The sequence below is a fragment of the Plectropomus leopardus genome, chromosome 5, assembly GCF_026936395.1.
Source record: "Plectropomus leopardus strain MGB_pleo_1.0 chromosome 5, ASM2693639v1, whole genome shotgun sequence".
Classification (NCBI taxonomy): Eukaryota; Metazoa; Chordata; class Actinopteri; order Perciformes; family Serranidae; genus Plectropomus; species Plectropomus leopardus.
This window is the reverse complement of record NC_142180.1, coordinates 2142545-2156075: the sequence shown is the minus strand read 5'-3', so window position 1 is coordinate 2156075 and position 13531 is coordinate 2142545. Positions and strand designations below refer to the sequence as shown.

The window sequence follows — 13531 nt, the reverse complement described above, 5'->3', positions numbered from 1 at the left end:
AAAAAGAAAGAAAAGCTTGTTGCCCTCTCCCCATTTTGTTTTTAAAGAAACCAAATTTATGTGCTCAAAGGGTTAAAGAAAATACTGACTGATACAGCTGGACTGAAAGCTTCTACACAGAGTATCACATGAGTGTGCAGTCAGGGCTGAGTACATGTGAATCCATTACACACAGATAATGTGTGATTGAACCAGATCTAGAAGTGAGATATAGATGCAATACATTAGTTTCTCTGCTCCCTGAAAACAAACCGAGGCAGAGCTGAGACGGCTCACACCAAGTGGCCTGAGTGTGGGAAGGTGGCATGTTACAGTCACCTGATGGAGCAAACATGGACTAGATGCAGTGTAATGGTGTCTTATTGGGTGTGTTTGACAGGATTGTTTTGGAACCTCTTTTAGAAACAAAATTGATGCTCATAACTCATTTTTCATAGCATTACCCAAACTATCATGACAAACTTGCCTTGTATACTTCTGGACACTGTATGCTTCTACAATTCTCCCCCAAAAACTCTGTTTATTAATTTGAGGAGGGTTATGGTGTTTTTTTATACATCATATGTAGATGCCACATGGCTTTCTCTCTGATTAGCATTTAAACACTGCAAATCACCATGAAGATGAGTGCCCACTTGCCACTACCTACGCTTCCACACATGATTTCTGTACATGCTGCTGATGATGAAACAATTTTATATACTGACCTCAAAGCCAGTGATGGCTATCTGGTGCATGGAGTCGTTGACAGACTTGATGATGTCCAGCATCGTGGTCAAAGCCTCCTCCAACTCAACCGTCCACTCCCCCTTACTGCACTTCAACATCTCCTGAAAAAGGAAGGAGGAATGAGGTCAGAGAGACAGAATAATGCAGGATAAAAGCCAGAAAAAAAGAGGAAACAAATATACCAAATAGAAGACAAGAAGGGACAACAAGACTATCATTGTGGGCAGTGAAGTCATAAACACTGTATTTCTCCAAGGATATGAATTATGGTGGGGGTGGGGGGACAGGAGCGCCAGGCAGAGTTAATCACTGATCAGACACTGCTAGGCTGGGGCAACAGTTTATTAGGCTGTGTAAACTCTCAGCAATGCCACAGATGTGATTAGGACAAGCTTACAAATGAGACTTAACAGTTGACAAAGGGGTTTTAAAGGTGCATTTTGTAAGATCTGGACAAAATCTTAGTTTAAAATATTCAAAAAAATTACCTAACCCTATCAACAGAGAGTGAAGGAACAACACGTTTGACATTTTGTTGAGTATGCCTATGTATTGTATTACCGAGATATCAGCCAGGGACAGCCTGACCCTTCTGTAATAATACATCCTGGTCTAAGAGGCGACAGGGAGTCACTGCAGCCTCTGGTGTGTCGCAGGAGAGGAGGCAGAAGCTGGGGCATAGACTCAATAGATACAGCGTAGAAGTTAAAGTCCCAGTGAATTAGTAAGTAAGTATGTAAGAAACACAGCAATGTCAAAAGCTCCAGGAAAGATCACACGTGAAGATCAGAAGACAGCAGCCTTATTTTGACCGGCTGTATTCTTGCTCTGCTGTCACTTATGAGTTGCATTTAATTATGACTGATGACTGTAAATTATGGTTGTATGGACACAGTTGTCGACTGACTGAAATAATGTCGACCAGTTCACCTTATTATAACCACTCGGCATAACTGTTATGACAAACTGAGTGTCAAATGGATGTCCAACCAGCAACTTTTCTACATAAACAACTCACTTCACACTGAGTCCCGACACCAAAATAAAGTTCAGTATCACAGTAGAGTGTCAGAACACTCAGCTGTGTCCTCATATGTTTGTCATGGAAGCTGCTCATCCCTCATACCTCTGCTTCCTTATGATGCAATTTTAGAAGTTTTGTAAATTTCTACCTCCTAGGATTAAATGGTGTCAAAGGTCAGAACGTGGAGTGAGTCAACCAACAATTAATGCAAACTAGTAAATTCCAGCTGGGGTTGGTCGAGCTGACAGGAAAATGCTCAGCTGCTCTGAGGGAGCTAGTTTTCATCGCTAGCGGCTAACCATATGTTCAACTTGTTTTGAAAAACATTGACACATTTGTGTTAAACTATTTGTGGACAGCGTATCCATTACAACTGGCTTTTTTCTATGTATTGCATCATAGCTGATCATCCATCCATCCATCCATCTTATCTGGGACCAGGTCATAGGGGCAGCAGGCTTAGCAAAGTGATAAAGACATCTCTGTACCCAGCTCCTCCTGGGGGCTCCGAGGCACCCCAAGGCCAGATAAGATATACAATCCCTCCAGGGTGTTCTGGGTCAGGCCTCAATGCCATTATGTGCCGGCAGGGGCAGAGACTAGTGTTACAGAAGCAAAAGTATGTCAACCATCCAACCCAATCTTGGAGAAGGGGCTGAATAGTAAAAAGGCAAGAAGTGGCTAGCACACTGCAGGGCTCCAGTCATCACTAATTTAATGCACCAAAGTGACGCTTTGAGGCAAAACAGCTCTTCATGACTAGACTGAAACCATAAGATGCCATATTAAATACGTCATGTGACCAGTCATGCAAACAATTTGTTTCAAAATATATGTCAATAAATACATACCAATAAATACATACATAATGAAACACAAAATATATGTGCACGTATATGTATAAATATTCGTATTGTACCTTGTACCTTCAGTATCTAAAGAAAAAATATACAACTGAAAATTCACTAAATGTCCTGCAGTTGTAGGAGAGGAACTTTTTAGAGTTTCATTACATCATGATTTGAAGCTGAAATGTGCAGTCTAGGTGGAGTTTGAATGTTTGAACTCTGGACTCCAACTTGATGTTGATGTTTGTGAATCTGGGTCCCCTGGTGAAACACTAAAACCTCACTGTGATTCCTTGCTCAAAAAGAGCTTTTAGGGGCTCCTGTGGGGGATTACACCGAGTAGAGCAGGCTGAACTAATTAGCCAGATAATTGCACTAAATAACTCCCTGTTGTTAATGTACGGAAATATTAGTCAAACATCATTTGGATAATTTTATTTGAGATCTTGTAGCCAAATCAAACAACATGCTCCAGGGGAGTGATGGTGGAGGAAACGTGGGACTGACTCCCCCAGTGGGGAGGGGAGCCCTTAATGGGCCTGAAATTAAAAAAATATATATATATTTCCATTTTTTTCTCTCTCAGTTATAACTACAATAAGTTAACTAAAACTATCTGAATAAACAAACATTAAGAATTCCTTTCTGAAAAAATTTGGAGTCTCTTTCGGAGGCCCATCTCACCCCTACTAAATGGGCAAAATGGTTTAATCTGCACTGTGCCGACCTGTCAGCAGTCAGTCAAGCGTGAGAGTGAGTGATGTTGCAGGTTGCAGAACCATGTCTCCCCCCAGAAAAACGAAGTCAGGGTACCAAAAAAGGAAAGAAAGAAAAGAGAAACAAAGGAAGCAAGCTGAGGGAAAACAACTTTTAATGAGTTTCTTTCAAAAGAAAGGTTGGCATAACACAGTTTAAGAATGGTTTAAGCTAATACCAGCTATTTAGATTCAAGGCAGTCAGCCAACAGGAGTCTAGCTTGGATTATATTTGCATTTTGTATGAAAGTTTATTACATTCATAAATTACTCAGCATCATACGTACAATCTCATATTCCCAGTGAGCTAGCTTAACATATTTTATATCAACAGATTCATTACAATCTCTCGATTCATATGATATAACTGACTTTGTGCTAGCATTAAGAGCCTGCTAATGCGCTGCAAACATGGTGTATTTAATGTCAAGTATGGGTATTTTCCATTAGTGTTAAAGAAGTAAACTAAAAACTGAGGGGAATAGTTCCAATTTTAGGGTCATGGCCTCAAGTGTGGCTGAATCTGATTGAAAGTAAACTGTAGTTTTAGGCGTTTTTTCGCTTTGAGGGGTTAGATTATACCATAAATAAATAAACCCTTGTTATTCAACAAGTCACTTGGCTTCAAATAATCTTGTTTAAAGAGGTGGGCAGTCTGAAGAGCAATATTGTTCATGGAAGGCAGGTAAAATGTACAATGTACATCCTGAATGAAACACTTGCAGTTACAGTTTAGAAATTGTAAAACTAATATTGATATGTAGCTTAGATTGGAGGCAGTTAACCAAGATAGCTTTAAGCATGTATTTTTGTATAATCCAAATAAACCAGTATCATAGCAACAACAATATTATGTTACATCCACAATATTGGCTAGCATAACATAACATTATGAACCACATGATCTTTAGTTTCAGAAACAGAAAGTGAAGCAGTGGCAGGCCCCTCAACATCTGCTCATGTTTCTGAGGATGTTAGACAAGGTGAGCACATATTGTGGCAACTAACAGTAACTTCCAAGCAGCCGTTTGCAGTAGTTTCAACTGAAAGGAACTTAGAAACAGGAACAACAATTATCCTGTTTTTATCGTATGTTAGGCTAAAAGCAGGACAAGACTCTAATATTCATCCCGTTTGCTGTCTTGCTTGGAGAGGGTTCACTACTAGCAGATAGAGAGGAACAGTGTTAGAGGATGAAAGAAGTGAAGAGTATGAGGGTAGTGAGAATGACAAAGAGAGGACAGAAGAAGGTGAAGAAAGTAAGGGCAGTTCATTTGAGTATTTTGCCAGTGTAGTTATAACAATTGTGCAGGATTGGCTTGGGCTGTGGTGATGGGGGCCAACGACATATACGGGCCCAGAATTCCTGGCGACACCCCTGAGCTGCTCACCCACAGCGAGCAAGCGTTCACTTCAGAGTTCACTTTTGTACATTTGATGGCATTGTGTGTGTGTGTGTGTGTGTGTGTGTGTGTGTGTGTGTGTGTGTGTGTGTGTGTGAGTGTGTGTGTATATTTACCTTGAGCATGAGTTGGTATTTGGTGATCCTCTGGACAGGTTTGAGCAAGTACGCATCCAGGGACAGTTTGTGGTCCAGTTTCTTCTGACATTCCTGTTGTCACAAACAACAAACAGTCTCCATCAAGACACAAGACAGACCTACTTCACCGACTCAAAGACAGCCTGCAAATAAAACTAGGTCAAAAACATACAAAAACTTAAAATTTGTTGCTACTTGACCAGAGGAAACGTAGAGAAAAGTGCTTTTGCTCAGAAGTAGAAGTTTCACTGTGCAGGAAGCAGTGTGGTGCCCACTTCCTGCATTTGTCAGATGGAGGGAAGTTTACCACAGTTCATCTATAAAAACTAAGCACAATGTTTTGATACTGATGAAGCAAATACACATTTGGGCAGTGCAGACTTGCCAATCACCAGTCTGGGGGCAGCTTCCAGCCCCCCACTGGTCTGGGCCTTGATCTTGCTGTATGCCAAATGTGTGATCCTCCTGTCTCCTGCCCCCTTTCACAATTTGCTAATTTGATAGCCTGACTGTTGAGTGCCCCCACCCTTCTCACAGGTCTATATGTGAATATACCCCACCCCCTTTTCTTTTCTTTGTTCATATTTGTTCCTTTAGCATATTGCATTATGTCTGATCACTTCACTTTTTGATCTACATCCTGCCACATCACTGCCTATATTGTATATAAGTGTGTTCATTTCCTTTGTTTGTAGTTAGCTTATCGACTCAGACCTGTTCTGTGTTTGTCAGTTCACCAGTGTGCTGGCATGCTTCAATAAACTCACACCACCACAGCAAACTTTTGGACTGGACGTAAATTATTTCTTCAACAATACAAAGCTGGTTGAAAATTGGCAAAGTATCACTTTAGGGGGCAAAATTTTCATGTCAGTTAAAGCTGTAATTAGTGACTTTAAAAAACTAACTATCATCATGTTTGCTAAAATTGTCTACACTGTACTACATGAAACATTGAAAAAAAACATCTCCACCCCTCCCAGTGCGTCTCATGGCATTTGCAAGAACCTGCTGCACCTGAATGAAAACAACCAATCAGAGCCAATGATTCTCTGTCATTATATCAATCACCAGGCAGAACACAGCTGAGCCAAAACCAAGCACCGCCCACCCACTGGAGCACAGCTAAACCCTACACTAAAATATGTTTCTGAAAATATTGGAGGAAAGAAATTGGCAATGCAGCAACAGAATATTGATTCATATTTGATCAGAGCTTCCTAGTTTGACAGTTTGACTGCAGTTCATGATCAGTTATTGACATGACTGACAGCAGAATTCAAGACTCCTCAGCTCTGATTTGTTGTTTTCTTTCAGCCAAGGAAGATTCGAGCAAATGCCACTAGAAGCACTACAACAAGGCAGAGGAACATGACTTTTTTTAAACAGACAAAAAATCAATTTTATAAAAGTTGCCTTGGCTTTAAGTCACTATAATGTAACATGCAGCTATGTAGATGTTGCTGTTGGGAGATTTAGATTCAAGCATCAGGCTGAATAATGCTATCCTGGTGTATGGACTAATGGAACAATGACTCAAGTTCAACTATATATATACCTAAATATATATATATACTGTACATGTGTGTGTGTGTGTGTGTGTGTGTGTGTGTGTGTGTGTGTGTGTGTGTGTGTGTGTGTGTTTGTTTGTGTGTGTTTTCGCGAAGTTTTGAATACTTTTAACTGTTCAGGACTGTGCCAAAAGTCTGACATTATAAACAGCATCAGATGTGCTTCACGGTGGCTTTGTGGTTAGCACTGTTGCCTCATAGCAAGAGGTTCGAATCCCGGTTGGAACGGGGTTCGGGTGGGGGCTCTTCTGTGTGGAGTTTGCATGTTCTCCCCGTGTCTGTGTGGGTTCTCTCCGGGGTCTCCAGCTTCCTCCAAAGACATGCAGCTTGGGTTAATTGGGGACTCTAAATTGCCCTTAGGTGTGACTGTGAGTGTGTATGGTTGTTTGTCTATATGTGTCGGCCCTGCGATAGTCTGGCGAACTGTCCAGGGTGTACCCCGCCTTCCGCCCGATGACAGCTGGGATTGGCTCCAGCCCCCCCGCGACCCTTGCTCCAGCGCCCCCGCGACCCTTACGAGGACAAGCGGTTACAGAAAATGACTGACTGACAGATATGCTTCATGGCTGAACTTCCTACAGATCTCCAACCCAACCACTTATTAAGAACACACTGATCTCACAGAATTCAGACGGTTATATTACACTTTAAGGACTATTGTGTAAGATTTAAGGGGGTGTATTGACAGAAATGAAATATGATATCATAAGTGGAAACCCCTAAACATGGATTTTAGGGGGAAAAAGGTGACATCACATTAGCATGTATTGGACTAGCTGCCCGCAGTGTCATGCCAAAGTGCCTCAGAAATACATGGATTATTAGTTGAAACTGTGTTATTCTATTTTGATCAGTTTAAATTACCTGGTCTGTTTGTTTTGTGGAGGGAAAGACCTCTATGGATAGTTCAGCTAACGGTAAGACGTCCCAAACAATAAACTGAAGGAATGCTCGCCAAGAGAAGCTTCAGCTGATTGCAATCTGCAATTCATCACTAGAGGCCACCAAATCCCCCTAAATTTTACACACTTCACTGCACCCTCAATTGCTACTTTACATGGAATAAGTAAAGTCAGCCTAATTCAGCAGGATGTTTATTAAGTCTCTTGCTGTTGTTTTCTCATATGTGTGTGTGTGTGTGTGCATGTGTTACCTGGAAGAAGAGGCTGTCTCCACACTGTCTCCACAGGACCTCAGAGCGGGGTTTATTCTGACAGTACTTCTCATACACCTGAAGCTCTTCTTTCTGTCAACAGAGAGACAGACAGTTGGAGTGAAGAGAGGTTTCGGAAATCATCACGGCACTTTAAGGTACCACAGAGATACCACTAGACAAACACAACACACTAACACAACAAAATATGAATTTACAAGAAATCACAAATAAATGCTTTGCTGTACCAAATACATGTTGAAGGAAACCTACTGTAACTGCTGTGTAAATTATGTTTTATGTATTTATTTATTTTGTCAGATCAAAAGCATTTCAGGGGGTATTGACTTGACACTTGAGACCCATGGAACCCCAAACAGACCCACTGAACCTCTACCCAAATCATTTCCACAGAAATTTTTAAAAATGAGAGCTGATCCAAAGAACACCAACACCAGCAGCAGCACGATGCTCCACCTATTAAAAAGATGCACCAACTCTGTTGTTATTTTCCTGCTTTTAATACTATGTGTCAAAAAAACCCTCAATTTTCTGTGATGAGTGGTATATAACATGTGATCACAGCTGATGGTGAGTCAGTTCTTCAAATCTTGAGTCTGACTCGAGTCCCAATTTTGATGACAAAATCAAAGCAGAATCGCAACTTGAGTTGGGCTTTGAAAACACTGACTTCACTTGGACTTGAGCCTTTTGACTTAAAAATGCTTGACGATGAAAATGATGCCAATGATAAATTTGCTCACATAGATAAACTATGTGGTGAACATAAAACAAATTGCAAATTTACTTCCAAAAAACTTGTTGGGACAAATTTTTTAACCACTGCCCTACCCGTCTGCCCTATTTGTGCCCTTGTGCTCCTTATTTTACATTATTACCTGCAGCATTTCAATCTGACGCTGTCCTGCCACGTCATGAACATGCTTCTGTTTCTGTCTGGACGCATTGCCAAGTTATGCCGCCTGTCTGTGTATTATCTAGATGCAGCAGGTTCTGTCAGGCCATCCGCCTATGTATGATAACAATGTGACCGGCTCCATCCTGCCACGCTCTCGGTTGATGCAGTCAAGCGGTGGCTTTTGTCATGGATCTAATGCTGAGAGCACTGACAAAGGGCTGGTATTGGATGACTTTGAAATGAGAACTATTTGGGATGCCGCATCTAACAACAGGATGTCAACAAAAACACATAGTTAGGGTTCGGCTCCCAAGGCAAGGCAACAAAACATAGTCATGGTCATGGCTCTATATTCCTACAGGAAGTGAACACCAGGCTCCTGGGTGAAAGTCACAGGTTAATTGGACCCAGCTACCATTCCTCCCACCAGCCCTTTAGGGACCTTACAGCTCCTTATATTATGTCATCACAAACAGCATTTCAACCCGACACCATTCAGTGACATCACATACGGCCACGTCAGGTTCCGTGCAGCCGGGTTATCAACTGATGCCACCCAGTGTAATATAGTATCTTGCACTGAAATCACTGACAAAGTGAGGGTACTTGATCACTTCAGGCTCTAATATCACACATCAAATCATCCTTTGCAAATTAAAGTCCACAAATATTATCAGTAAAATGTACTTTAAGTAATATGAGTAGTTAAAAAGTACTTATCATCAACAAAAATAATTCACTCTGCTTTTAAGTCTAAACTAACAAAATAAACACACATGTAAAAGAAAACCAGATGAAATGTAAATGGACCCTCCAGTGCTGTTTCTAAGCTACTCACCCTCTTCAGAAAACAGGTTCCCACCAGTTCTGGTTTCTCTGCACAGTCCTCCAGCTCATGCAGAAATGTCCTGCAGGTGTTTGATGAACAAACAGAATGAGAACAGAACACAATGTCATTTTTCTTTGACAACCTGTAAGCCAAATTACTACATAAATACTACATAAGTTTTACTTTACTAAAAGCGTGAATGTGTGATCACATATTTGGACCTTCTGGGTAAACTCACCTCTAACTCTAGTTTTCTTATTATCAAACTAAATACTGATGTGCCATTTGTGCAAATTACCAATCAAACGTGCCGTTTTTTTATAAATCAATTAAATATTTTGCCAAATTAAATATGGCCTCCACGTAAAAACACCTCCACTCTTCAACTGAAAAAGGGGCATTTTTCGCATGAAGGTCAGTTCACCAGTCATGAGCAGAGGTACTCAGCCTGTGGAGACAGTTGCATGGTGTCCTCTGTGTCTCTGGAGGAGGTTTATCGAGTCTGAGAAAATTACCCCTGTAATGTCATCAAAGTAATCTCAGTCTGGATCTGGAGATCACACAGTATGAACAGGGTGGGGAGTCTGACAGATATGGACTTCCACCAGGCACAGAGTATCCAAGAAAGATCCAAGAAGTGGTTGTTGGACAAACAAGCACTGAATCTTAGACAGAAGAAGGTTGAGCCAGCTTAGGTGAGGTGAATCTTGCTTGGGTTTGTTTTTGTGTTGGGGGGGTTGTTAAGTGCTTAGCACTGGACTTTCAGTTTCTCTCTGCAACAATAGGTGAGGTCAGCTGACACGGGTCACACCCTCTATTGATTGCCCAAGTGAAACCAGACAGGGGCGGTTCAGGTGGGCGCAATCAGTCAAGTTGGAAACAGCTGTGACTGTGTTCAGGTACCTAAAAGGGCACAGACTGCGCTTGAGCGTCAGCGAAAGCGTCAGCCCACACAGGGTAAAGACCTGCGAGTCTACCTGCGCGAGTCCACCGAGCAAGGACACCAACTACCGCTGCCGCCTGTCTGTTTTCAGTCTCACGCACAATGTGTCTCTCACGTATCCCGGTCATTGTTGGCAACCGGAAAAGACGCACAGTCTGCCGTACACGCAATCCGCAAAACCTGTCCGCTCTCCCAGAAAGTGGTCCCAGCCCACACTCAGTTACCTTTGGTCTTTGGAACTGTCAGTCCGCAGTTAACAAGACAGAGTTCATCAGTTCACTGGTGAAACTCTCAGACATTCAGGTCCTAGCCCTGACTGAGACATGGATCCGCCCAGAAAACTCAGCTACACCAGCTGCACTCTCCAAGTCCGCTACACTAAGCCACACCCCTCGCTCCACTGGACGAGGAGGCGGTGCTGGCGTGCTCATTCCTGACAACTGGTCTTTTTCCACACTGCGCCCGTTGAGCAGCAACACAACATTTGAATATCATGCTCTTAATGTCACTGCTCCCATCAAAGCATATATTCTGGTTGTGTACCACCAGGGGTAATCAGGATGGCTTTGTCTCTGAAATGGACATATTACTCTCTGACATCCCTGATGATGGCACACCACTGATTGTCATGGGAGACATGAACATTCACATTGACAGTACTCTGGCAAACAACTTTCTGGCACTCCTCTCCTCCTTTGCACTTGTACTAGCTCCTTCTCCTCCCACCCACAAACCTGGTAAAGTCCTTGACTTGGTGCTGACTCGTAACTGCTCCATAGCAGATGTGACAGTTACCCCTCTACACCTGTCAGACCATTTCTTGGTAAAATTTGCAGCTACCTTTCCGCAATTGCAGACACTCACTCAGACAATTTCCCTCTGCAGAAACCATAAATCCCTCACAGCAGCACAGCTGTCTGATGAGGTGAGCTCTGCCATGCCTGACCACTCACACTTCTCCTCACTCTCTGTTAATGAGGCTACAGAAACACTCTGTTCCTCTCTGGCATCCTCTCTGGACAAACTCTGCCCCCCTGGTGTCCAAACCAGCCAAGAAAAAACAACCAAGTCCATGGCTCTCTGAAGTTCTGAGAGAACAAAGAACTGGACTCAGGGCAGCAGAAAGAAAGTGGCGTGAAATCCCAAGAACCCACTGATTTGTCCTCATACAACAGAAACTTGCTTCCTTTACCTCTTCCTTGCAGTCCGCTAAGAAAGCCTTCTATCAGAACAAGATCTGTGCTGCTACTGTTTCCAGAAAACTGTTTATGGTGTTTAACTCCTTGTTTTCTCCTCCAGCTGCTCAGCCTTCCACTACACTGACTCCAGACATGTTTGCCTCCTTTTTCACTGAAAAGGTGGCTGCAATCAGCAACCAGTTCTCTGAGCCTGACCAGCCCAGTCAGCTCAAACCCACTACTGCCGCTTCACTCTGCTCTTTTGCTCCTCTGACCGAGGATGAGGTCTCCAGACTTCTTCTGAGCTCAAAACCTACAACATGTCCTCTCGATCCAATACCCACCCGCATCCTGCAGACCATCCTGCCCACTATCAAACCTGCAGTCACACACATTGTCAATTCCTCCCTAAAAACTGGCACTTTTCCTGCTACTTTTAAGCAAGCCCGTGTCACCCCACTGCTCAAAAAGCCTAATCTCAACCCCGCCCAGGTTGAAAACTACAGGCCAGTCTCTACCATTTCTGTCGAAAATACTGGAGCGCGCAGTATTTAACCAGGTCTCTAACACTTGCGGAACAACAACCTACTTGACTCCTTTCAGTCTGGCTTCAGGTGTGACCATTCCACTGAGACTGCACTCCTGTCAGTCACTGAGTCACTGAGACTGGCTCGAGCTGCTGGTCAATCCTCTGTCCTACTGCTGCTGGACCTGTCTGCTGCCTTTGACACGGTGAACCATCAAATCCTCCTCTCCACGCTCTCTGAGCTCGGCATCTCAGGTTCTGTCCTATTGTGGTTCAAGTCCTACCTCACAGGCAGATCCTTCAGAGTGCCATGGCGAGGAGAGGTGTCTAGGTCACATGGCCTATCGACAGGGGTTCCTCAGGGGTCGGTGCTTGGTCCCCTACTCTTCTCTCTGTACACCACCTCACTCGGTGCAGTGATCCGCTCCCATGGTTTCTCCTACCACTGCTATGCTGATGACACTCAGCTCTTCCCCTCCTTTCCACCTGATGACAGAACTGTCTCAGCTCGGATATCAGCGTGTCTGGCTGATATCTCCACATGGATGAAGGAACGCCACCTTCAGCTAAATCTGTCTAAGACCGAACTCATGGTCTTTCCAGCTTGTCCATCTGTTCAGCCTCGGATCAGTGTCCAACTTGACTCGAGCCTACTTGTGCCCACAAACTCAGCCAGAAACCTGGGTGTCATGATTGATGACCAGCTGACCTTTAAGGTTCATGTGGCCTCAGTTTCTTGGTCTTGTCGTTATGCCCTCTACAACATCAGGAAGATCAGACCCTTCCTGACCCAGGGGGGGGGGTGCGGCACTTCTTCTGCCACTAGACGGCAATACCTGTGACCAGTCACACCTGAAGCACTTTTTGCACTTACTAAGGGTTTTTTCCTTAAGTCTAAATTCTTGCTTGTGTTGTACGTCGCTTTGGATAAAAGCGTCTGCTAAATGAAATTGTAGAATTGTAGAATTGTTGGAGCTTGACCCCTGTTTGTGACTACGTTTTCATCATTTATTTTGTATCCTATCTCTCTTAAAGGGATACCTTGCCAATGTTCAACCAACTTTGTATCAATACAAAGTAGGTAGTATGCAACCCAAACCAGTGTCTAAATATCCCTCTGGCGTATTTACGTCATCCGGCAGAGTACTGGCTCTTAGGGCTGTTGCCTGAACTACAGACTGTGCTTCTGCATTTTTATATTCTATGTCACCATTATGGACAAAAAGAGGTGGACCAAGAGATTGACTCTCCCCTCCCTCTAGCAAACTCTCTATCTAAACTAGGCAGCGCTGATAAAATCCAAACCAAGATTATGTTACTGTGCTGCCGAGTTTGTGAATCGGAAGTGGGTAAAAATACAGTCAAACACTAAAATAAAGCAAATGTAACTTGTCACTGAATTGTCTATTTTCACCTCAAATGTTTGGAAAAAAAACATGTTTTAGCTTACCGTTTAACGGTAATATGAGATTATTTTTGCCAGCCTGCCACCATTGTCTCAAACACACAAGTCTGC

At 43.0% G+C, this 13531-nt stretch overlaps 1 protein-coding gene across 4 annotated transcripts in view; it reads right to left on the bottom strand.

Moving 5' to 3' along the window:
* The window catches only part of mcf2l2 (MCF.2 cell line derived transforming sequence-like 2), a 204101-nt gene that overhangs the window by 59296 nt on the left and 131274 nt on the right, over window positions 1–13531 (bottom strand). For all 4 annotated transcript variants that reach the window (XM_042512814.2, XM_088077380.1, XM_088077381.1 and 1 more), the window contains exons 18-21: window positions 9378–9447; window positions 7621–7713; window positions 4876–4968; window positions 708–830 (exon numbers count right to left, since the gene is read on the bottom strand). In XM_042512814.2, coding sequence (XP_042368748.2) covers window positions 708–830; window positions 4876–4968; window positions 7621–7713; window positions 9378–9447 — 379 coding nt within the window. The remainder of the gene's footprint in view (window positions 1–707; window positions 831–4875; window positions 4969–7620; window positions 7714–9377; window positions 9448–13531) is intronic.